At 47.1% G+C, this 22,625-nt stretch overlaps 1 protein-coding gene across 1 annotated transcript in view; it reads left to right on the forward strand.

Moving 5' to 3' along the window:
• RIC8A (RIC8 guanine nucleotide exchange factor A) overlaps nucleotides 1-22,625 on the forward strand; it is a 60,783-nt gene that overhangs the window by 36,204 nt on the left and 1,954 nt on the right. Inside the window, exons 8-9 of the mRNA XM_044281593.1 lie at nucleotides 2,515-2,659; nucleotides 20,739-20,858. Of these exons, the coding sequence (XP_044137528.1) occupies nucleotides 2,515-2,659; nucleotides 20,739-20,858 (265 nt within the window). The remainder of the gene's footprint in view (nucleotides 1-2,514; nucleotides 2,660-20,738; nucleotides 20,859-22,625) is intronic.

Below are 22,625 nucleotides of genomic sequence, written 5' to 3' on the forward strand. Positions count from 1 at the left end.
TATGTACTGTATATATGTTGTGTGGGGACTTTGTGTGTACTGTAATATATACTGTGTTGGAGCTGTGTGTGTGCTGTATATATGCTGTGCGGGCGCTGTATGTATGCTCTGTGGGGGCTGTATATGTGCTGTGTTAGCGCTGTATGTATGCTGTGTGTGCTGTATATATGCTGTGTATGTACTGTATATATGCTATGTGGGGCCTGTGTGTCTACTGTATATATGCTGTGTTGGAGTTGTGTGTGTGTGTGGGGGGGGGGGGGGGGGGCTGTGGTGTATGCTGTGTGTGTGTGTACTGTATATATGCTGTGTGGGCGATGTATGTGGGGGGGCTGTATATATGCTGTATGTGTGCTCTGTGGGGGCTGTATATGTACTGTATATATGGTGTGTGGGGGCTGAGTATGTGTGCTGTATGTATGCTGTATGTATGCTCTATGAGGGCTGTATGTGTACTGTATATATGCTATGTTGGCGCTGTATATATGCTGTGTGGGCGCTGTATGTGTGCTCTGTGGGGGCTGTATATGTACTGTATATATGCTGTGGGGGCTGTGTATGTGTGCTGTATGTATGCTCTATGAGGGCTGTATGTGTACTGTATACACTACGTGCAGAATTATTAGGCAAATGAGTATTTTGACCACATCATCCTCTTTATGCATGTTGTCTTACTCCAAGCTGTATAGGCTCGAAAGCCTACTACCAATTAAGCATATTAGGTGATGTGCATCTCTGTAATGAGAAGGGGTGTGGTCTAATGACATCAACACCCTATATCAGGTGTGCATAATTATTAGGCAACTTCCTTTCCTTTGGCAAAATGGGTCAAAAGAAGGACTTGACAGGCTCAGAAAAGTCAAAAATAGTGAGATATCTTGCAGAGGGATGCAGCACTCTTAAAATTGCAAAGCTTCTGAAGCGTGATCATCTAACAATCAAGCGTTTCATTCAAAATAGTCAACAGGGTCGCAAGAAGCGTGTGGAAAAACCAAGGCGCAAAATAACTGCCCATGATCTGAGAAAAGTCAAGCGTGCAGCTGCCAAGATGCCACTTGCCACCAGTTTGGCCATATTTCAGAGCTGCAACATCACTGGAGTGCCCAAAAGCACAAGGTGTGCAATACTCGGAGACATGGCCAAGGTAAGAAAGGCTGAAAGACGACCACCACTGAACAAGACACACAAGCTGAAAAGTCAATACTGGGCCAAGAAATATCTCAAGACTGATTTTTCTAAGGTTTTATGGACTGATGAAATGAGAGTGAGTCTTGATGGGCCAGATGGCTGGATTGGTAAAAGGCAGAGAGCTCCAGTCCGACTCAGACGCCAGCAAGGTGGAGGTGGAGTACTGGTTTGGGCTGGTATCATCAAAGATGAGCTTGTGGGGCCTTTTTGGGTTGAGGATGGAGTCAAGCTCAACTCCCAGTCCTACTGCCAGTTTCTGGAAGACACCTTCTTCAAGCAGTGGTACAGGAAGAAGTCTGCAAGGTAAGAAAAACATGATTTTCATGCAGGACAATGCTCTATCACACGCGTCCAAGTACTCCACAACGTGGCTGGCAAGAAAGGGTATAAAAGAAGAAGATCTAATGACATGGCCTCCTTGTTCACCTGATCTGAACCCCATTGAGAACCTGTGGTCCATCATCAAATGTGAGATTTACAAGGAGGGAAAACAGTACACCTCTCTGAACAGTGTCTGGGAGGCTGTGGTTGCTGCTGCACGCAATGTTGATGGTGAACAGACCAAAACACTGACAGAATCCATGGATGGCAGGCTTTTGAGTGTCCTTGCAAAGAAAGGTGGCTATATTGGTCACTGATTTGTTTTTGTTTTGTTTTTGAATGTCAGAAATGTATATTTGTGAATGTTGAGATGTTATATTGGTTTCACTGGTAAAAATAAATAATTGAAATGGGTATATATTTGTTTTTTGTTAAGTTGCCTAATAATTATGCACAGTAATAGTCACCTGCATACACAGATATCCCCCTAAAATAGCTAAAACTAAAAACAAACTAAAAACTACTTCCAAAAATATTCAGCTTTGATATTAATGAGTTTTTTGGGTTCATTGAGAACATGGTTGTTGTTCAATAATAAAATTAATCCTCAAAAATACAACTTGCCTAATAATTCTGCGCTGTATATATGCTGTGTGGGCGCTGTATGTGTGCTCTGTGGGGGCTGTATATGTACTGTATATATGCTGTGGGGGCTGTGTATGTGTGCTGTATGTATGCTCTATGAGGGCTGTATGTGTACTGTATATATGCTATGTTGGCGCTGTATATATGCTGTGTGGGGGCTGGTTTGAGGTTTATTAACATTTTGGATTGACCGACAGCACTCTAGTTGTTTAATAAAATTAATCCTCAAAATACCACTTGCCTAATAATTGTGTACACAGTGTATTGCTGGAACCTGAAAAAACTCACCATGCACTATTGCTGGCTGCTTCTGTACGTTGTTAGATAGTTGCATGATAGTTTTTGATTTTTGGCATACAGTATCTCGTTTTGTGAAATACACTGGATACGGTAATGCAGCTGGCCTACTTGCTGCCCGGGGATTGCTGGCAGGCGGACGCGGAGAAGGGCGATACTCTGAGGATGAAGACACAGATACAGAGGAATACAGAGAAGCTAAACCAAAGTAAGTGGACCGCTCATTTACCATTGTGATCAGTAGAACACCATATGCTCAAGTGTTTATGATGCATTTGGGATAAGAGGCTGGCTAACATCAAAGGAGAAGAGCAAATGCTTTAGTAGTTGATTGTAATATTTCCTAAGGGGCCGCTGAAGTTATCAAAGCTAGAATTGAGACAGCCCCCATTCCCTTAAGTTATAATTGTATTATTTGATGTTGGTCCCAAAGAGAATACGAGGCATGACACAGTGGGGTCTTGGTACTGAGACCCTCTACTAGCTTGTAGGATAGGAATTTGTACAGTCAGTTATATAGAATTTTTGGAGTCCCCCTGCTATTTCAGGTTGTTAAAGGGAAACTTAAGAGGACCTTTCGCTGGTCCTAGCATTCCAATATTATTACCTGGCAGTGTAGGGCTTTATTAGATGTCAGGGCACATTTTGTTTTTCTGCTCAGCTTCTCCGGGGGGGTTCACTTTTCCCTCCCTGTATGCTAATTGGCAGCAGCGGTACAGGGAGAAGTAGACAGCCGAGTTTCTCGAGGGGTGTCTCCTTCTCCCTGGCTGTAGCGCGGTCCAATCGCAGCTGAGAGCGTCACAGCCAGGGAGAAGGTGAGCTTTTTTTTTTCTTTTTTCTCCCGGTTCTGACGCACTCCGCTGCGATTGGGCAGCTCAAAGCCAGGGAGACGGAGATGCCTCTTGAGAAAATCAGCCGTTTTCTCCTCCCTGTACTGCTAATTGGCATACAGGGCAGGAAAAGTGAACAGGGGGCACAGCGGTGGAACGGAGTAACCGAGCTGAAAAAGAAAAGGCACCCTGACATCTCCTAATAAAGCCCTGCACTGCCAGGTAATAACATTGGAATGTTAGGACCAGTGAAAGGTCCTCTTTAGTCAGGGCGAAAGGGGTCTCGCCATTTTGCAAATCAGTGGCTCTCCAAGATCTCCATCTTCAAGAATGTGATTTTTTTTTTACTTGTCTATCACCTGTCAGAAGATAATTGTCACTAATTTTCTCTGTGAATTCTTTTTAATGATTAGTTTTCAAAAAATTATTTAGTCTTTTCTCCGTTGTTTTGGTTTTATAGGGATTTAGGTTTTGAGAATCAAAATGCTTGTGATAATCGTTCCTATGGGGGTTGTCACTCAGCTTGCCCTGTCTCCTTTATTGGACATTGGCTCAGCCATTGGCTGTATCCCTAAATCTCAGCTGTGGTTTTTAATTATTATTTTTTTTTTTACTTCTTATTTTATATGGTTGTTTCTATGTTAAAAAAAAAGCTATGTTTTAAGATGGTATTACAGTTTAGGCAAATAACATTTTTGATTTTGTATAACTTGATTTTCCATATAAATTCCTTCTAGTTTTAAAAACTTCTGCTTGCTTTTATTCAGTAAGAGCTGTCTTTGTATACGTCCAATGGATAAAATTCTGTTCTAGTCATGAAATGGAAATATCAAATCTATCCATAGGCCCTCATTTACCTCAGGGAGGCCGAAAGGATATCCTTTTGGCCTCTGTTTGGCTTCTATGTCAGCAAACTTTTTTTTTTCTGCTGTATGGAATATATGTGCAATATATATATTTTTTTTAAACTCGTTTTATTGAAGTATCAATAAAAAAAGGCATACATCAAGGCATCAATAACAAACCTGAAGCAGCCCACGCAGGGGAACTCCAGGTACCATGGTAGTTACATAAAAAAAAAAAAAAAAAATCACCTATGGGCAAGGCAGCATCCAGGAGCAGGAGCAATGTACTCAAATAAGCATAACATCGTGTTCCATAACTCACTAAGCAGGCATTGAATATATCTATACACAGTAACCACCATAAAATGCATCATGCAGTTCCTGCCTATATAGAGTGCATGTGCATGGGTTGCAAGGTTAAGGTTGAAGAGCACCACTCTCCCCATACCTTTTGAAATTTCTGCGGGCACCTTCTATGAGCATATACCACTTTCTCCATAGCCATGGCTTGATTAACCAGTGCTTTCCATTGATTGACAGTTGGGGGCCTGTCAGCCATCCACCTCAGCGCTATTGCCTTCCTAGCCATGAATAAGGCCTCCCCTAAAAATATCCTCTGGTGATGCGTCCACTGCTCCTCATCCAAGATTCCCAGGATGCAAACTTTAGGGCAAATGGCTAGCTGGGCAGGGACCATTGTTGATAGAACGTCCACAACCTTATCCCAGAAGGCTTGAATGTAGCTGCATCCCCACATCAAATGCCAAAAATCAGCCCTCTCCTCCTGGCACCTATGACATCTGCTGCTAGGAGACCTTCCCATTCTATATAACCTTAAAGGAGATAAGTAGCTCCTATGGAGTATAAATAGCTGGGTCAGTCTGTTGTTCACTGAAGGGGAAACCTTAGCAGGCACCAGCAGGGCCTCCTCCCAATCCTCGGCATCAAATGAAGAAATGGATTCTCTCCACTTTGCCTCTACCCCCAAAGGTTGGAGAGCCATGCGTTCTCCCAGAAGATGAGTGTATAGCACAGAAATTACACCCTTGGGGCCCTGTGACCTTAATACCCCTATCAAGGGATACTTAGAGATGTTCCTATTCCCCCCTCTAAATTGAGCAGTCAGGGCATGTCTCAACTGAAGGTACCTATAGAAGTGTGTATGAGGGATCTCAAACTTCTCCTGTAATTGCTGTAAGGACCTCAGAACGCCACCTATATATAAGTCCTCCAGGTTCCGGATCCCTTGCTCTTTCCAAACCGCCACTCCCTCCAAATTCGCTAAATGTGGAAACATGGGATTATCCCAAAGAGGAGCAGCATCCGGTAAGCCCTTGTACGAATTAAGTTTGGCCGCCCTCCAAATTTGGTTGGCTAACTTATGGGCAGGGAGAAGCCTTCCAGGCACCAGATTAGGGGACTCTAACACAGGCCATAAAGTGGCTAAGCTCAGATATTCTTTCAGCCAGTATTCCGGCCCCGGCAACTCCTCCTGCCCTACCCATGCCGCTACGTATTTCAACTGACTAGCTAAGTAATACAGAAAAAAGTCAGGCAGGGCAACTCCACCATGAAGTTTGGACCTCTGTAGAACGTCCAGGGAAAGCTTCCTCCTAGCTCCCCCCCAGACAAAGGCCGCTGTAATCCTGTGCAGTCTGTCAAAGAAAGCCTTAGGGACCGGGGCACAGGCGTGTGACAGGAGATAAAGACCCTTCGGAAGTAGTACCATTTTGACCAAATTCAATCTACCCATTACCGAAAGCGGCAAAGACTTCCATGTTTTAAATTTGTCAATGAATAAAGATTCTATAGGGTCTATATTTCTTGCCACTGATACATGGGGATCCCTAGTGATCACAATACCAAGGTACTTGAAATGATCCACTACTGGTAGGTTAAGCAGCCTTCCGGGCCAGTCATGTGTCCAAAGAGGCATGATAGCAGATTTTGTCCAATTTATGTGCAAGCCCGAGTAAGTGCCAAACCTCTCTATCACTTCCATCGCCCTCCGGAGGGTACTCTCAGGCTCATCCATAAACAGGAGCAAATCATCAGCGTAAAGCCCTACTTTCTCTACTCTTTCCCCTCTGGAGATCCCCAGAAAGGCCTCGTCTTGTCTAATGCGTAGCGCAAGATGCTCAATCACGACAGCAAACAGCAGCGGGGAAAGGGGACAGCCCTGCCTCGTACCTCTGTGAAGCGCAAAGGAGGCAGATTGAGTGCCATTCACAAGTATGTTTGCTCTGGGTCTCTGATACAGTATTTCAATCCAGCTTACAAACTGAGGACCGAAGCCAAAGTCTCTCAAAATCTGCAGCAGGAAGGGCCATTCCACAGAGTCAAAGGCCTTAGCAGTGTCAAGGGACGCCAGAGCCCACCTCTTGTCTTCCGCCGCCCCGATCTGTGCTATTACCTGCGCCCTTCTAATATTATCAGAAGTCGTCCGGCCTGGCATAAATCCAGCCTGATCTTTATGTACTATGGATGTCACCACTTTATTTAGGCGTGAAGCCAATAGCCTAGTCAATATCTTATAGTCTAAATTTAGCAATGAGATAGGTCTATAAGACCCACACTCATCGGGGTCCTTGTCCGGTTTCAGAATTACTACAATGGTGGCATCATACAGGGAGTCAGGTAACAAACGCAGTCGAATCGACTCCGAATACAATTTAAGGAGTTGGGGTCCCAGGATATTACTATATCTAGCATATACCTCCACAGGGATCCCATCCGGGCCCGGCGCCTTTCCCTTAGGTAGGTCCTGAATGGCTAGCTGAATCTCCTCTAGTGTTATCTCTGCATCTAGCAGCCGTCTATCCTCCGCGCTAATTTTAGGGTGGGACACCTCGGAAATGTAGTCACACAGCTCCCCATCAGAATACTGAGCTGAGGAACTGTAAAGCGACTGATAGAAGCATCTGAAAGTGTCTAGAATACCCTCCACTGACTCCAGCAGTTGTCCCTCAGAGTTTAGTATGCGCAAAACAGGGGGGGACATCTGATTGGTTCTTGCAATCTGGGCGAGGAGTTTGCCCGCCCTATCCCCAGACTCGAATGACTGCTGCTTCATGAAGAACATCCTGCGCTCGCTTTTTTCTTTAATATGCAGCATATAAGATCGACCCTTCTCCATCCACTCAATTCTATTCGCTTCTGTGGGATCTAAGCAAAAAGTGGCTTCTGCCTCTCTGCATTTGGTGTGCAGTTCAAGCTCCTGACGTGCCGAGCACTTCTTTACATAAGAAATGGAGGACTTCAGGCAGCCCCGCAGATAGGCCTTCAAGGTATCCCATAATAACAAACCCTCTGTCTCATCTCCCTGCATCTCCAAGAACACCTCTAGTTGGTCAGGAATCCTATCATTCTGAGTAAAGAGCGTGAGCCAAAAAGGATGAATCCGCACTTTACCCCCCCCAGAGACAGCGCCAGGACCATTCAGACGCGCTACTATTGGAGCATGATCCGAAGGGCCCTGCGGCTCATAGGTAATATCAATCAGGTCTGTGTACACTGTAGCGTTGCCCAAGACATAGTCGATTCTAGATAATGCGCCCCTAGCGGGGGTGAAGCAGGAGTATTCTCTCACCCGTGGGTTCCTAAGTCTCCAGAGGTCCAGCCAGCCCAGCTCCGCAGCAATTCTAGACATCGCAGTGTCAGAAGAGGAATCATCTATCTGCATCCCGGGTGGGCGGTGTCTGTCTAGCACCTCCCCCATGACCATGTTGAAATCACCCGCGCAGATTAAACGAGCCGAGGGATATTGTGCTGCAAATCCCAACGCCGTCTGCAGAAGTGAAACCCTGGCCGGAGGGGGATTATATAGGTTAACAATAACGTAAGGCACATGATTTATAAACCCGTACACCATTAGATATTGCCCCTCAGGGTCCACAACGGTCTGTTGCGGCTCCCATACAAGGCCCCTGCGAACCAGTATCGCTACACCTCTAGAATGTGTGGTGCCATACGCCTGTATAGACCACTGCACCCATGATTTAACTATTCTGTGCCCAGTTTCTGGTGTTAAATGAGTTTCCTGAAGTCCCAGAATGTGAGGGCAATATCTCCTGACATGCGAAAATACCGCAATCCTCTTATTCGGTGCGCCCAAGCCTCTCGCATTCCAGGACATCATTGTTAAAGACCCCATGACTTAGCCATCAATACATCTCCCGAGTATATGAGGGTCACCCTGTCGAATCTAGCATAATGACCCCCCTTTCCAAGTGATCGCTTCGCCTCCTCCGCCCATGATAAACCTACAGATGCCCATGCCTTAATCAACCGTAGAAACATAGAACATAACAAATGGTGAACTAACAGCACTAGATATTCATCCAGTGTAACCATTAATGCTTCAGTTTTGTGACAACGTGTTCGGGGACCGGTATAGCAAAGAAGTTGTTCAAGCCCATACCGGTGGCCGGACATTCCCTGTACATGTTGTAGTACAGCTGTAATTATGAAAAGGAACAGCAGATAACAAAATATAGTGCGCAACCAGGCCCACACCTACTATTAATGAACAGCGATGTCCAGCATTACAATTCTAGAAGGCCCAATAACTGAGTGTATCAGTGACACACAAGTGGAAAGGAAAGCATATTATCACAGGCACATGAACATTGCGGTAAGGTACCATGTTACTCAGCACAATACCCTAAGATATTTGCGACGCAGTCCAGTGTCCCGGCTAACGCGGTCTCGGGCGCCTAGACAACCAGTCCTCTGCTTCCTTCGGATCAGTGAAGAAGAGTGGTCTATCCCCATCAATCACACGGAGACAAGCTGGGTAGGCCATCGAATATTGCAAATTTAATTCACGGAGTCGTCTCTTTACCGAGACAAAAGTGGCCCTCTTCTTCTGCAATTCCGCAGAAAAGTCCGGGAATAATGACACGTTAGCGTTGTCACTAGGGATGAGCGAACCCGAACTGTATAGTTCGGGTTCGTACCGAATTTTGGGGTGTCCGTGACACGGACCCGAACCCGGACATTTTCGTAAAAGTCCGGGTTCGGGTTCGGTGTTCGTCGCTTTCTTCGCGCTTTTGTGACGCTTTCTTGGCGCTTTTTGAAAGGCTGCAAAGCAGCCAATCAACAAGCGTCATACTACTTGCCCCAAGAGGCCATCACAGCCATGCCTACTATTGGCATGGCTGTGATTGGCCAGAGCACCATGTGACCCAGCCTCTATTTAAGCTGGAGTCACATAGCGCCGCCCGTCACTCTGCTCTGATTAGCGTAGGGAGAGGTTGCGGCTGCGACAGTAGGGCGAGATTAGGCAGATTAACTCCTCCAAAGGACTTGATTAACTGATCGATCTGCAGCTGTGGATCATTGAGCTGCTGATCCTCAATTGCTCACTGTTTTTAGGCTGCACAGACCGTTTGTCAGTCTCATTTTTCTGGGGTGATCGGCGGCCATTTTGTGTCTTGTGGTGCGCCAGCACAAGCTGCGACCAAGTGCATTTAACCCTCAATGGTGTGGTTGTTTTTTGGCTAAAGCCTACATCAGGGTGAAGCTGTCACACCAAGTGCATTTATCCAGCAATAGTCTGTTCATTTTTTGGCCATATACAAAATCAGGGGCAAGCTGCGCCTGTCACCAAGTGCATTTAACCCTCAATGGTGTGGTTGTTTTTTGGCTAAAGCCTACATCAGGGTGAAGCTGTCACACCAAGTGCATTTAACCAGCAATAGTCTGTTTATTTTTTGGCCATATACTACATCAGGGGCAAGCTGCGCCCGTCACCAAGTGCATTTAACCCTCAGTAGTGTGGTTGGTCAAGCTGTGACACCAAGTGCATTTAACCAGCAATAGTCTGTTCATTTTTTGGCCATATACAAAATCAGGGGCAAGCTGCGCCTGTCACCAAGTGCATTTAACCCTCAATGGTGTGGTTGTTTTTTGGCTAAAGCCTACATCAGGGTGAAGCTGTCACACCAAGTGCATTTAACCAGCAATAGTCTGTTCATTTTTTGGCCATATACAAAATCAGGGGCAAGCTGCGCCTGTCACCAAGTGCATTTAACCCTCAATGGTGTGGTTGTTTTTTGGCTAAAGCCTACATCAGGGTGAAGCTGTCACACCAAGTGCATTTAACCAGCAATAGTCTGTTCATTTTTTGGCCATATCCCAGTCTAATTCTGTCACTAAATCCATACCGGTCACCCAGCGCCTAAATACTAGGCCTCAAATTTATATCCAGCTAAATCTGTCCCTAGTGCTGTAGCTGGGCGAGTTATTTAGTGTCCGTTCAAGCACATTTCTTGTTCTGGGTTGAAATACAATTCCCAATTTAGCAATTTCATAATTTAGTGGTTCCTGCTATATCAGAGCTCTTTGAAATCTATCCCAAAAAGGGTATATAATATTGAAGGTGCACATAGGGTCATTCAGAGTAACTTCACACACACCCGCTACTGTGTATTTCCAAGTCTAATTCTGTCACTAAATCCATACCGGTGACCCAGCGCCTAAATACTAGGCCTCAAATTTAATTCCCTCTAAATCTCTCGTTACCCACCGCTGTACTGTTGTTGCTGGGCAAGATATTTAGTGTCCGTCAAAGCACATTTTTTGTTCTGGGTTGAAGTACAATTCCCAATTTAGCAATTTCATAATTTAGTGGTTTCTGCTATATCAGAGCTATTTGAAATCTATCCCAAAAAGGGTATATAATATTGAAGGTGCACATAGGGTCATTCAGAATAACTTCACACACACCCGCTACTGTGTATTTCCAAGTCTAATTCTGTCACTAAACCCATACCTGTCACCCAGCGCCTAAATACTAGGCCTCAAATTTAAATCCCTCTAAATCTCTCGTTACCGTTGTCCTGTTGTAGCTGGGAAAGTTATTTAGTGCCCGTCAAAGCACATTTTTTGTTCTGGGTTGAAGTACAATTCCCAATTTAGCAATTTCATAATTTAGTGGTTCCTGCTATATCAGAGCTATTTGAAATCTATCCCAAAAAGGGTATATAATATTGAAGGTGCACATAGGGTCATTCAGAATAACTTCACACACACCCGCTACTGTGTATTTCCAAGTCTAATTCTGTCACTAAATCCATACCGGTGACCCAGCGCCTAAATACTAGGCCTCAAATTTAATTCCCTCTAAATCTCTCGTTACCCACCGCTGTACTGTTGTTGCTGGGCAAGATATTTAGTGTCCGTCAAAGCACATTTTTTGTTCTGGGTTGAAGTACAATTCCCAATTTAGCAATTTCATAATTTAGTGGTTTCTGCTATATCAGAGCTATTTGAAATCTATCCCTAAAAGGGTATATAATATTGAAGGTGCACATAGGGTCATTCAGAATAACTTCACACACACCCGCTACTGTGTATTTCCAAGTCTAATTCTGTCACTAAACCCATACCTGTCACCCAGCGCCTAAATACTAGGCCTCAAATTTATATCCAGCTAAATCTGTCCCTAGTGCTGTAGCTGGGCGAGTTATTTAGTGTCCGTTCAAGCACATTTCTTGTTCTGGGTTGAAATACAATTCCCAATTTAGCAATTTCATAATTTAGTGGTTCCTGCTATATCAGAGCTCTTTGAAATCTATCCCAAAAAGGGTATATAATATTGAAGGTGCACATAGGGTCATTCAGAGTAACTTCACACACACCCGCTACTGTGTATTTCCAAGTCTAATTCTGTCACTAAATCCATACCGGTGACCCAGCGCCTAAATACTAGGCCTCAAATTTAATTCCCTCTAAATCTCTCGTTACCCACCGCTGTACTGTTGTTGCTGGGCAAGATATTTAGTGTCCGTCAAAGCACATTTTTTGTTCTGGGTTGAAGTACAATTCCCAATTTAGCAATTTCATAATTTAGTGGTTTCTGCTATATCAGAGCTATTTGAAATCTATCCCAAAAAGGGTATATAATATTGAAGGTGCACATAGGGTCATTCAGAATAACTTCACACACACCCGCTACTGTGTATTTCCAAGTCTAATTCTGTCACTAAACCCATACCTGTCACCCAGCGCCTAAATACTAGGCCTCAAATTTAAATCCCTCTAAATCTCTCGTTACCGTTGTCCTGTTGTAGCTGGGAAAGTTATTTAGTGCCCGTCAAAGCACATTTTTTGTTCTGGGTTGAAGTACAATTCCCAATTTAGCAATTTCATAATTTAGTGGTTCCTGCTATATCAGAGCTATTTGAAATCTATCCCAAAAAGGGTATATAATATTGAAGGTGCACATAGGGTCATTCAGAATAACTTCACACACACCCGCTACTGTGTATTTCCAAGTCTAATTCTGTCACTAAATCCATACCGGTGACCCAGCGCCTAAATACTAGGCCTCAAATTTAATTCCCTCTAAATCTCTCGTTACCCACCGGTGTACTGTTGTTGCTGGGCAAGATATTTAGTGTCCGTCAAAGCACATTTTTTGTTCTGGGTTGAAGTACAATTCCCAATTTAGCAATTTCATAATTTAGTGGTTTCTGCTATATCAGAGCTATTTGAAATCTATCCCTAAAAGGGTATATAATATTGAAGGTGCACATAGGGTCATTCAGAATAACTTCACACACACCCGCTACTGTGTATTTCCAAGTCTAATTCTGTCACTAAACCCATACCTGTCACCCAGCGCCTAAATACTAGGCCTCAAATTTAAATCCCTCTAAATCTCTCGTTACCGTTGTCCTGTTGTAGCTGGGAAAGTTATTTAGTGCCCGTCAAAGCACATTTTTTGTTCTGGGTTGAAGTACAATTCCCAATTTAGCAATTTCATAATTTAGTGGTTCCTGCTATATCAGAGCTATTTGAAATCTATCCCAAAAAGGGTATATAATATTGAAGGTGCACATTGGGTCATTCAGAATAACTTCACACACACGCTTCTGTGCATTTCCAAGTCTAATTCTGTCACTAAATCCATACCGGTGACCCAGCGCCTAAATACTAGGCCTCAAATTTAATTCCCTCTAAATCTCTCGTTACCCACCGCTGTACTGTTGTTGCTGGGCAAGATATTTAGTGTCCGTCAAAGCACATTTTTGTTCTGGGTTGAAGTACAATTCCCAATTTAGCAATTTCATAATTTAGTGGTTTCTGCTATATCAGAGCTATTTGAAATCTATCCCTAAAAGGGTATATAATATTGAAGGTGCACATAGGGTCATTCAGAATAACTTCACACACACCCGCTACTGTGTATTTCCAAGTCTAATTCTGTCACTAAATCCATACCGGTGACCCAGCGCCTAAATACTAGGCCTCAAATTTAATTCCCTCTAAATCTCTCGTTACCCACCGTTGTACTGTTGTTGCTGGGCAAGATATTTAGTGTCCGTCAAAGCACATTTTTTGTTCTGGGTTGAAGTACAATTCCCAATTTAGCAATTTCATAATTTAGTGGTTTCTGCTATATCAGAGCTATTTGAAATCTATCCCTAAAAGGGTATATAATATTCAAGGTGCACATTGGGTCATTCAGAATAACTTCACACACACACGCTTCTGTGCATTTCCAAGTCTAATTCTGTCACTAAATCCATACCGGTCACCCAGCGCCTAAATACTAGGCCTCAAATTTATATCCCGCTGAATTTGAATACAATACATTGGGCCAAATAATATATTTGTTGTTGTGGTGAACCATAACAATGAGAAAAACATCTAGTAAGGGACGCGGACGTGGACATGGTCGTGGTGGTGTTAGTGGACCCTCTGGTGCTGGGAGAGGACGTGGCCGTTCTGCCACATCCACACGTCCTAGTGTACCAACTACCTCAGGTCCCAGTAGCCGCCAGAATTTACAGCGATATATGGTGGGGCCCAATGCCGTTCTAAGGATGGTAAGGCCTGAGCAGGTACAGGCATTAGTCAATTGGGTGGCCGACAGTGGATCCAGCACGTTCACATTATCTCCCACCCAGTCTTCTGCAGAAAGCGCACAGATGGCGCCTGAAAACCAACCCCATCAGTCTGTCACATCACCCCCATGCATACCAGGGAAACTGTCTCAGCCTCAAGTTATGCAGCAGTCTCTTATGCTGTTTGAAGACTCCGCTGGCAGGGTTTCCCAAGGGCATCCACCTAGCCCTTCCCCAGCGGTGAAAGACATAGAATGCACTGACGCACAACCACTTATGTTTCCTGATGATGAGGACATGGGAATACCACCTCAGCATGTCTCTGATGATGACGAAACACAGGTGCCAACTGCTGCGTCTTTCTGCAGTGTGCAGACTGAACAGGAGGTCAGGGATCAAGACTGGGTGGAAGACGATGCAGGGGACGATGAGGTCCTAGACCCCACATGGAATGAAGGTCGTGCCACTGACTTTCACAGTTCGGAGGAAGAGGCAGTGGTGAGACCGAGCCAACAGCGTAGCAAAAGAGGGAGCAGTGGGCAAAAGCAGAACACCCGCCGCCAAGAGACTCCGCCTGCTACTGACCGCCGCCATCTGGGACCGAGCACCCCAAAGGCAGCTTCAAGGAGTTCCCTGGCATGGCACTTCTTCAAACAATGTGCTGACGACAAGACCCGAGTGGTTTGCACGCTGTGCCATCAGAGCCTGAAGCGAGGCATTAACGTTCTGAACCTGAGCACAACCTGCATGACCAGGCACCTGCATGCAAAGCATGAACTGCAGTGGAGTAAACACCTTAAAACCAAGGAAGTCACTCAGGCTCCCCCTGCTACCTCTTCTGCTGCTGCCGCCTCGGCCTATTCTGCTGCTGCCGCCTCGGCCTCTTCCTCCGCCTCTGGAGGAACGTTGGCACCTGCCGCCCAGCAAACAGGGGATGTACCACCAACACCACCACCACCACCTCCGTCACCAAGCGTCTCAACCATGTCACACGCCAGCGTTCAGCTCTCCATCTCACAAACATTTGATAGAAAGCGTAAATTCCCACCTAGCCACCCTCGATCCCTGGCCCTGAATGCCAGCATTTCTAAACTACTGGCCTATGAAATGCTGTCATTTAGGCTGGTGGACACAGACAGCTTCAAACAGCTCATGTCGCTTGCTGTCCCACAGTATGTTGTTCCCAGCCGGCACTACTTCTCCAAGAGAGCCGTGCCTTCCCTGCACAACCAAGTATCCCATAAAATCAAGTGTGCACTGCGCAACGCCATCTGTAGCAAGGTCCACCTAACCACAGATACGTGGACCAGTAAGCACGGCCAGGGACGCTATATCTCCCTAACTGCACACTGGGTAAATGTAGTGGCAGCTGGGCCCCAGGCGGAGAGCTGTTTGGCGCACGTCCTTCCGCCGCCAAGGATCGCAGGGCAACATTCTTTGCCTCCTGTTGCCACCTCCTCCTTCTCGGCTTCCTCCTCCTCTTCTTCCACCTGCTCATCCAGTCAGCCACACACCTTCACCACCAACTTCAGCACAGCCCGGGGTAAACGTCAGCAGGCCATTCTGAAACTCATATGTTTGGGGGACAGGCCCCACACCGCACAGGAGTTGTGGCGGGGTATAGAACAACAGACCGACGAGTGGTTGCTGCCGGTGAGCCTCAAGCCCGGCCTGGTGGTGTGTGATAATGGGCGAAATCTCGTTGCAGCTCTGGGACTAGCCAATTTGACGCACATCCCTTGCTTGGCGCATGTGCTGAATTTGGTGGTGCAGAAGTTCATTCACAACTACCCCGACATGTCAGAGCTGCTGCATAAAGTGCGGGCCGTCTGTTCGCGCTTCCGGCGTTCACATCCTGCTGCTGCTCGCCTGTCTGCGCTACAGCGTAACTTCGGCCTTCCCGCTCACCGCCTCATATGCGACGTGCCCACCAGGTGGAACTCCACCTTGCACATGCTGGACAGACTGTGCGAGCAGCAGCAGGCCATAGTGGAGTTTCAGCTGCAGCACGCACGGGTCAGTCGCACTACAGAACAGCACCACTTCACCACCAATGACTGGGCCTCCATGCGAGACCTGTGTGCCCTGTTGCGCTGTTTCGAGTACTCCACCAACATGGCCAGTGGCGATGACACCGTTATCAGCGTTACAATACCACTTCTATGTCTCCTTGAGAAAACACTTAGGGCGATGATGGAAGAGGAGGTGGCCCAGGAGGAGGAGGAGGAGGAGGAGGAAGAGGGGTCATTTTTAGCACTTTCAGGCCAGTCTCTTCGAAGTGACTCAGAGGGAGGTTTTTGGCAACAGCAGAGGCCAGGTACAAATGTGGCCAGCCAGGGCCCACTACTGGAGGACGAGGAGGACGAGGATGAGGAGGAGGTGGAGGAGGATGAGGATGAAGCATGGTCACAGCGGGGTGGCACCCAACGCAGCTCGGGTCCATCACTGGTGCGTGGCTGGGGGGAAAGGCAGGACGATGACGATACGCCTCCCACAGAGGACAGCTTGTCCTTATCCCTGGGCAGCCTGGCACACATGAGCGACTACATGCTGCAGTGCCTGCGCAACGACAGCAGAGTTGCCCACATTTTAACCTGTGCGGACTACTGGGTTGCCACCCTGCTGGATCCACGCTACAAAGACAATGTGCCCACCTTACTTCCTGCACTGGAGCGTGATAGGAAGATGCGCGAGTACAAGCGCACGTTGGTAGACGCGCTACTGAGAGCATTCCCAAATGTCACAGGGGAACAAGTGGAAGCCCAAGGCCAAGGCAGAGGAGGAGCAAGAGGTCGCCAAGGCAGCTGTGTCACGGCCAGCTCCTCTGAGGGCAGGGTTAGCATGGCAGAGATGTGGAAAACTTTTGTCAACACGCCACAGCTAACTGCACCACCACCTGATACGCAACGTGTTAGCAGGAGGCAACATTTCACTAACATGGTGGAACAGTACGTGTGCACACCCCTCCACGTACTGACTGATGGTTCGGCCCCATTCAACTTCTGGGTCTCTAAATTGTCCACGTGGCCAGAGCTAGCCTTTTATGCCTTGGAGGTGCTGGCCTGCCCGGCAGCCAGCGTTTTGTCTGAACGTGTATTCAGCACGGCAGGGGGCGTCATTACAGACAAACGCAGCCGCCTGTCTACAGCCAATGTGGACAAGCTGACGTTCATAAAAATGAACCAGGCATGGATCCCACAGGACCTGTCCGTCCCTTGTCCAGATTAGACATTAACTACCTCCCCATAACCATATATTATTGGACTCCAGGGCACTTCCTCATTCAATCCTATTTTTATTTTCATTTTACCATTATATTGCGAGGCTACCCAAAGTTGAATGAACCTCTCCTCTGCCTGTGTGCTAGGCCTAAATATATGCCAATGGACTGTTGCAGTGGTGGGTGACGTGAAGCCTCATTCTCTGCTATGACATGCAGACTGATTCTCTGCTGACATGAAGCCAGATCCTCTGTTACGGGAGCTCTCTCCTCTGCCTGGGTGCTGGGCCTAAATTTATGACAATTGACTGTTGCAGTGGTGGGTGACGTGAAGCCTGATTCTCTGCTATGATATGAAGACTGATTCTCTGCTGACATGAAGCCAGATTGTCTGTTACGGGACCTTTCTCCTCTGCCTGGGTTCTGGGCCTAAATTTATGAAAATTGACTGTTGCAGTGGTGGGTGACGTGAAGCCTGATTCTCTGCTATGATATGAAGACTGATTCTCTGCTGACATGAAGCCAGATTGTCTGTTACGGGACCTTTCTCCTCTGCCTGGGTTCTGGGCCTAAATTTATGACAATGGACTGTTGCAGTGGTGGCTGACGTGAAGCCTGATTCTCTGCTATGACATGCAGACTGATTCTCTGCTGTCATGAAGCCAGATTGTCTGTTACGGGACCTCTCTGCTCTGCCTGTGTGCTAGGCCTAAATATATGCCAATGGACTGTTGCAGTGGTGGCTGACGTGAAGCCTCATTCTCTGCTATGACATGCAGACTAATTCTCTGCTGACATGAAGCCAGATTGTCTGTTACGGGACCTCTCTCCTCTGCCTGGGTGCTGGGCCTAAATTTATGACAATGGACTGTTGCAGTGGTGGCTGACGTGAAGCCTGATTCTCTGCTATGACATGCAGACTAATTCTCTGCTGACATGAAGCCAGATTGTCTGTTACGGGACCTCTCTCCTCTGCCTGGGTGCTGGGCCTAAATATATGCCAATGGACTGTTGCAGTGGTGGCTGACGTGAAGCCTCATTCTCTGCTATGACATGCAGACTAATTCTCTGCTGTCATGAAGCCAGATTGTCTGTTACGGGACCTCTCTGCTCTGCCTGTGTGCTAGGCCTAAATATATGCCAATGGACTGTTGCAGTGGTGGGTGACGTGAAGCCTCATTCTCTGCTATGACATGCAGACTGATTCTCTGCTGACATGAAGCCAGATTGTCTGTTACGGGACCTCTCTGCTCTGCCTGTGTGCTAGGCCTAAATATATGCCAATGGACTGTTGCAGTGGTGGGTGACGTGAAGCCTCATTCTCTGCTATGACATGCAGACTGATTCTCTGCTGACATGAAGCCAGATTGTCTGTTACGGGACCTCTCTGCTCTGCCTGTGTGCTAGGCCTAAATATATGCCAATGGACTGTTGCAGTGGTGGCTGACGTGAAGCCTCATTCTCTGCTATGACATGCAGACTAATTCTCTGCTGACATGAAGACAGATTCTCTGTTACGGGACCTCTCTCCTCTGCCTGGGTGCCGGGGCCTAAATATCTGAGAATGGACTGTTCCAGTGGTGGGTGACGGGAAGCCAGATTCTCTGCTATGGAACCTCTCTCCAATTGATTTTGGTTAATTTTTATTTATTTAATTTTTATTTTAATTCATTTCCCTATCCACATTTGTTTGCAGGGGATTTACCTACATGTTGCTGCCTTTTGCAGCCCTCTAGCTCTTTCCTGGGCTGTTTTACAGCCTTTTTAGTGCCGAAAAGTTCGGGTCCCCATTGACTTCAATGGGGTTCGGGTTCGGGACGAAGTTCGGATCGGGTTCGGATCCCGAACCCGAACATTTCCGGGATGTTCGGCCGAACTTCTCGAACCCGAACATCCAGGTGTTCGCTCAACTCTAGTTGTCACACGTCAACGCTCCCTTGCATCTTGCCTGGCTGAGGATTAAGTCCCGGTCCTTCCAGTTGAGCATGCGGGCCAGCAAAGGTCTCGGCGGGGCTCCCGGGGGGGGCGGTCTAGCAGGGATTCTATGCGCCCTTTCAACCACATACGCTGTCGAGAACGCGGCATCGGGAAACTGGGCCTTGAACCATGCCTCCAGGAAATTAGCAGGATCCCTCCCCTCCGCTCTCTCAGGCATACCTAGAATCCGCACGTTGTTGCGGCGGGACCGATTCTCCAGGTCGTCGCACTTCTGCCGCCATAGCCCCACTGATCTCTCCACCTCCTGCAGTCTGGTGTCCAAAGGCCTAGTATAATCCTCCAGCGCCGACACCCGGTCTTCCGTCTGCTTCACCCTCTCCCTCAGCTGCTGTACGTCCTGTCTCAACAGGCCCAGATCCACCCGTACCTCCTCAATCTTACACGTGAGGGAGGACTGGCAAGAGGAGATCGCCGTTAGAAGCTGCTCCGATACTGCTTTCAGGGTAATTTCTGGTTCCCCAGCATCTTCAGGCTCTAACTGCTGCGCAGCCTGACCGCGAGTAGCCGCGCGTGGAGTGGCGGGAGCAGCGGCGCCCTGCTGATTGTCTTGGCGGGCATATTCCTTTAGCTTCTCAGCCGCCGATTGCGTCTTGCTGGGACCCATATCAGGGTGCCTGGTCTTCCCTCTTTTCCTCTGCACTTGCCACTCGGTATTTGGCATAGACAGCTTGGCAGGATTGATCAGGATTTAGTACAGGGAACGGAGCCGCTCTCAGGTGCGTGCTCTCATGCCGGCAGTCAGGCCACGCCCCCGCAATATATATTTTTAATGGTCAATTTGCACTATTGGGGTAATTTATCAAATTGGTTTAAAGTAGAACTGGCTTAGTTGCCCATAGCAACCAATCAGATTCCACCATTCATTTTCCAAAGGAGCTGTCCAAAAATGAAAGCTGGAATCTGATTGGTTGCTATGGGCAACTAAGCCAGTTCTACTTTACACCAGTTAGATAAATGACCCCATATGTTTGTAGTGTAGTAAGTGTACGTCAGAGGTATAGGGCCAATGCCTCAGATGTATGCCACTGCAAAGCCATACAGTAGCATCTGTCATCCATAGGCTGCTATATTAAAAACATATTATACCATGCAGTATATTGCATGTAGAATAGTGCAGAAGACTAAAAAAAATCCTACACCAGCCCCGTGCAGGCCAAAATGGCGCTCTTATCTGCCTCTATCGAGTGAAGTGGGACCAATGACTGTGTCTGAAGTATGCAGTGCATATGGCGAATGGACACTCCAACCACAGTGCAAATGTAGCCTATGGGCAACGTGTACCTCCCAGTGTTCACCTCCAACCTGCCCTGTTAGCACCGTGGGAATTATCCCCTCCAGTACAGTTCTCAGAGCTATGTAACAGGCCATGAACCTGTGTCTTTATTACATTAGCAGGATTTTGATATGCCGGATGTAAGCAATGATGCTTTCTATTGAATGACTGCAAGCAGAGATCTGGAAACTGAGGAGCTGATCCAGTTAAGTATGACAGGGTGGATGTTGAGGTGACTTCCTTTCTTCCATTAATGTATCTGTGCAGCATTAACCCTGTGACCGGACGTGTAGAAGAGAAGCAGCCCAATCCTATGGACGGGATGACAGACGAGCAGAAAGAGTACGAGGCTATGAAACTGGTCAGCATGTTTGACAAGTTATCTCGGTGAGAAATTGACCACTTTGGTTGTTGTACTTTTTTTTTTTTTTTTCTTCCTAGGTAGCTCCTTAGTTATATTGGGTCAAATGAAGCATCTTTATGACTAATCAGCCTGGCACAGGACCGCTGTGCAAATATCAGATGTCCTTACAGCAGAGAGTCAGTAGGTTTCACAATGTCTGTCCCATGCGTGCACGTTGCATATACCCACAGTCAGGTGGTAAGTGGCTAGGCGGCTCTCAGTTAAAATGGTAACCGCGTATACAGGCCCGTGTCATGTGCTAGGTGGGCCTATCCTAGCTGCATTAAGGAATATGAAATGAAAGATTATGGGGGGAAGTTATCAAAACTGGTGTAAAGGTAAACTGGCTTAGTTGCCGATGGCAACCAGGAGCTCTGAAAAATGAAAGGCAGAATCTGATTGGTTGCTATGGGCAACAAAGCCAGTTTTCCTTTACACCAGTTTTGATAAATCCCCTCCATTATCTCTATATGAAGACGTCTTCCTTGACTTTTCCCATACTGGTACTTGGTTGACCCAAGAGAACATATTACTTAGGGCCTAAAGGAGTGTTCCAGTTACAACTTGTTATCCACTGGACAGAGTATAACCGTAAGGGTCCATTCACACGTCCGCAATTCTGTTCCGCATTTTACGGAACGGAATTGCTGACCCGTTCATTTCTATGGGGCCACATTATGTGCTGTCCGATCCGCATTTCCGGATCCGCAATTCTGTTCCCGAAAAAAATAGAACATTTTCTATTATAGTGCTGGCGATGTGCAGTCCACAAAATGCGGAACGCACATTGCCGGTGTCTGTGTTTTGCGGATCCGCAATACACATACGCATGTGTGAATGGACCCTTAGAATGATGACAGCTGGAACCCCCACTGGTTTTGAGAACAGGACACCCATGTCTCCCATTTGAATGGAGCACTGGTTGCACATGCACATCACCACTCCATACAGTTCTAAGGGGACTGCTGTAGATCGCCACGTACATTGCTCAGCTATCTTTGGCTGTCCCATAGAGGTGAATGGAGCGGTGGGGCACACTGCTCCATTCAATCAGGTGACACTGGTCCCCCATTGTTATGATAATCTAAACTCCTTGTTGGCGGACTCTCACTAAACAAGCAGTTATCTCCTGTCCAGGGAATAACTTCGTCTAGCCAGAATACCCTTTTAAGGGTTCATTCACACTTCTTCTGACCACTTCTTCCGACCATGTGCGGACCGCACATGGTCGGCACTTTAAATAGAAATGCCTTTTCTTGTCCATGTCTACAAATGAATGTGTCCGTCCGTATCCGTTCCACAACATTGCGGAACAGATCTGGACCCATTTTTTTGCGGACGTGTGAATGGACCCTGAAAGTATGATATGCTAATGAGGCTCCAAGGTGCCCAGAGGGGCGTTTTTTTCCTCTCTGGTGCCCAGTGACTCCCCCCCCGGCCCCCCCTGCAGTGCCCTGCCAGCCTTGATTTGAATCCCAAGAACGCCTCCTGATCCTGAAATATCCTCCCACAGCCCCGGCAAACGGTTCCGCCCCCTCCCCGTGTCATCGTCTACCTTCTAGAAATGCCCCGTCCTTCTTCCTGTCGGCGGCCAGAAAACTCGCGCAGGCGCAGTACCGCCTGCGCCTGCACGATCATCAAGCTCCTGAGGGCAACAGCCTCAAAAGTCTTACTGGGCATGCGCCGGGCCCAGTGACGTAATCTGAGCGCTGTTGCCCTGAGCAGGTTGATGATCACGCAGGGCGCATGCG

The sequence above is a fragment of the Bufo gargarizans genome, chromosome 2 (assembly GCF_014858855.1).
Source record: "Bufo gargarizans isolate SCDJY-AF-19 chromosome 2, ASM1485885v1, whole genome shotgun sequence".
Classification (NCBI taxonomy): Eukaryota; Metazoa; Chordata; class Amphibia; order Anura; family Bufonidae; genus Bufo; species Bufo gargarizans.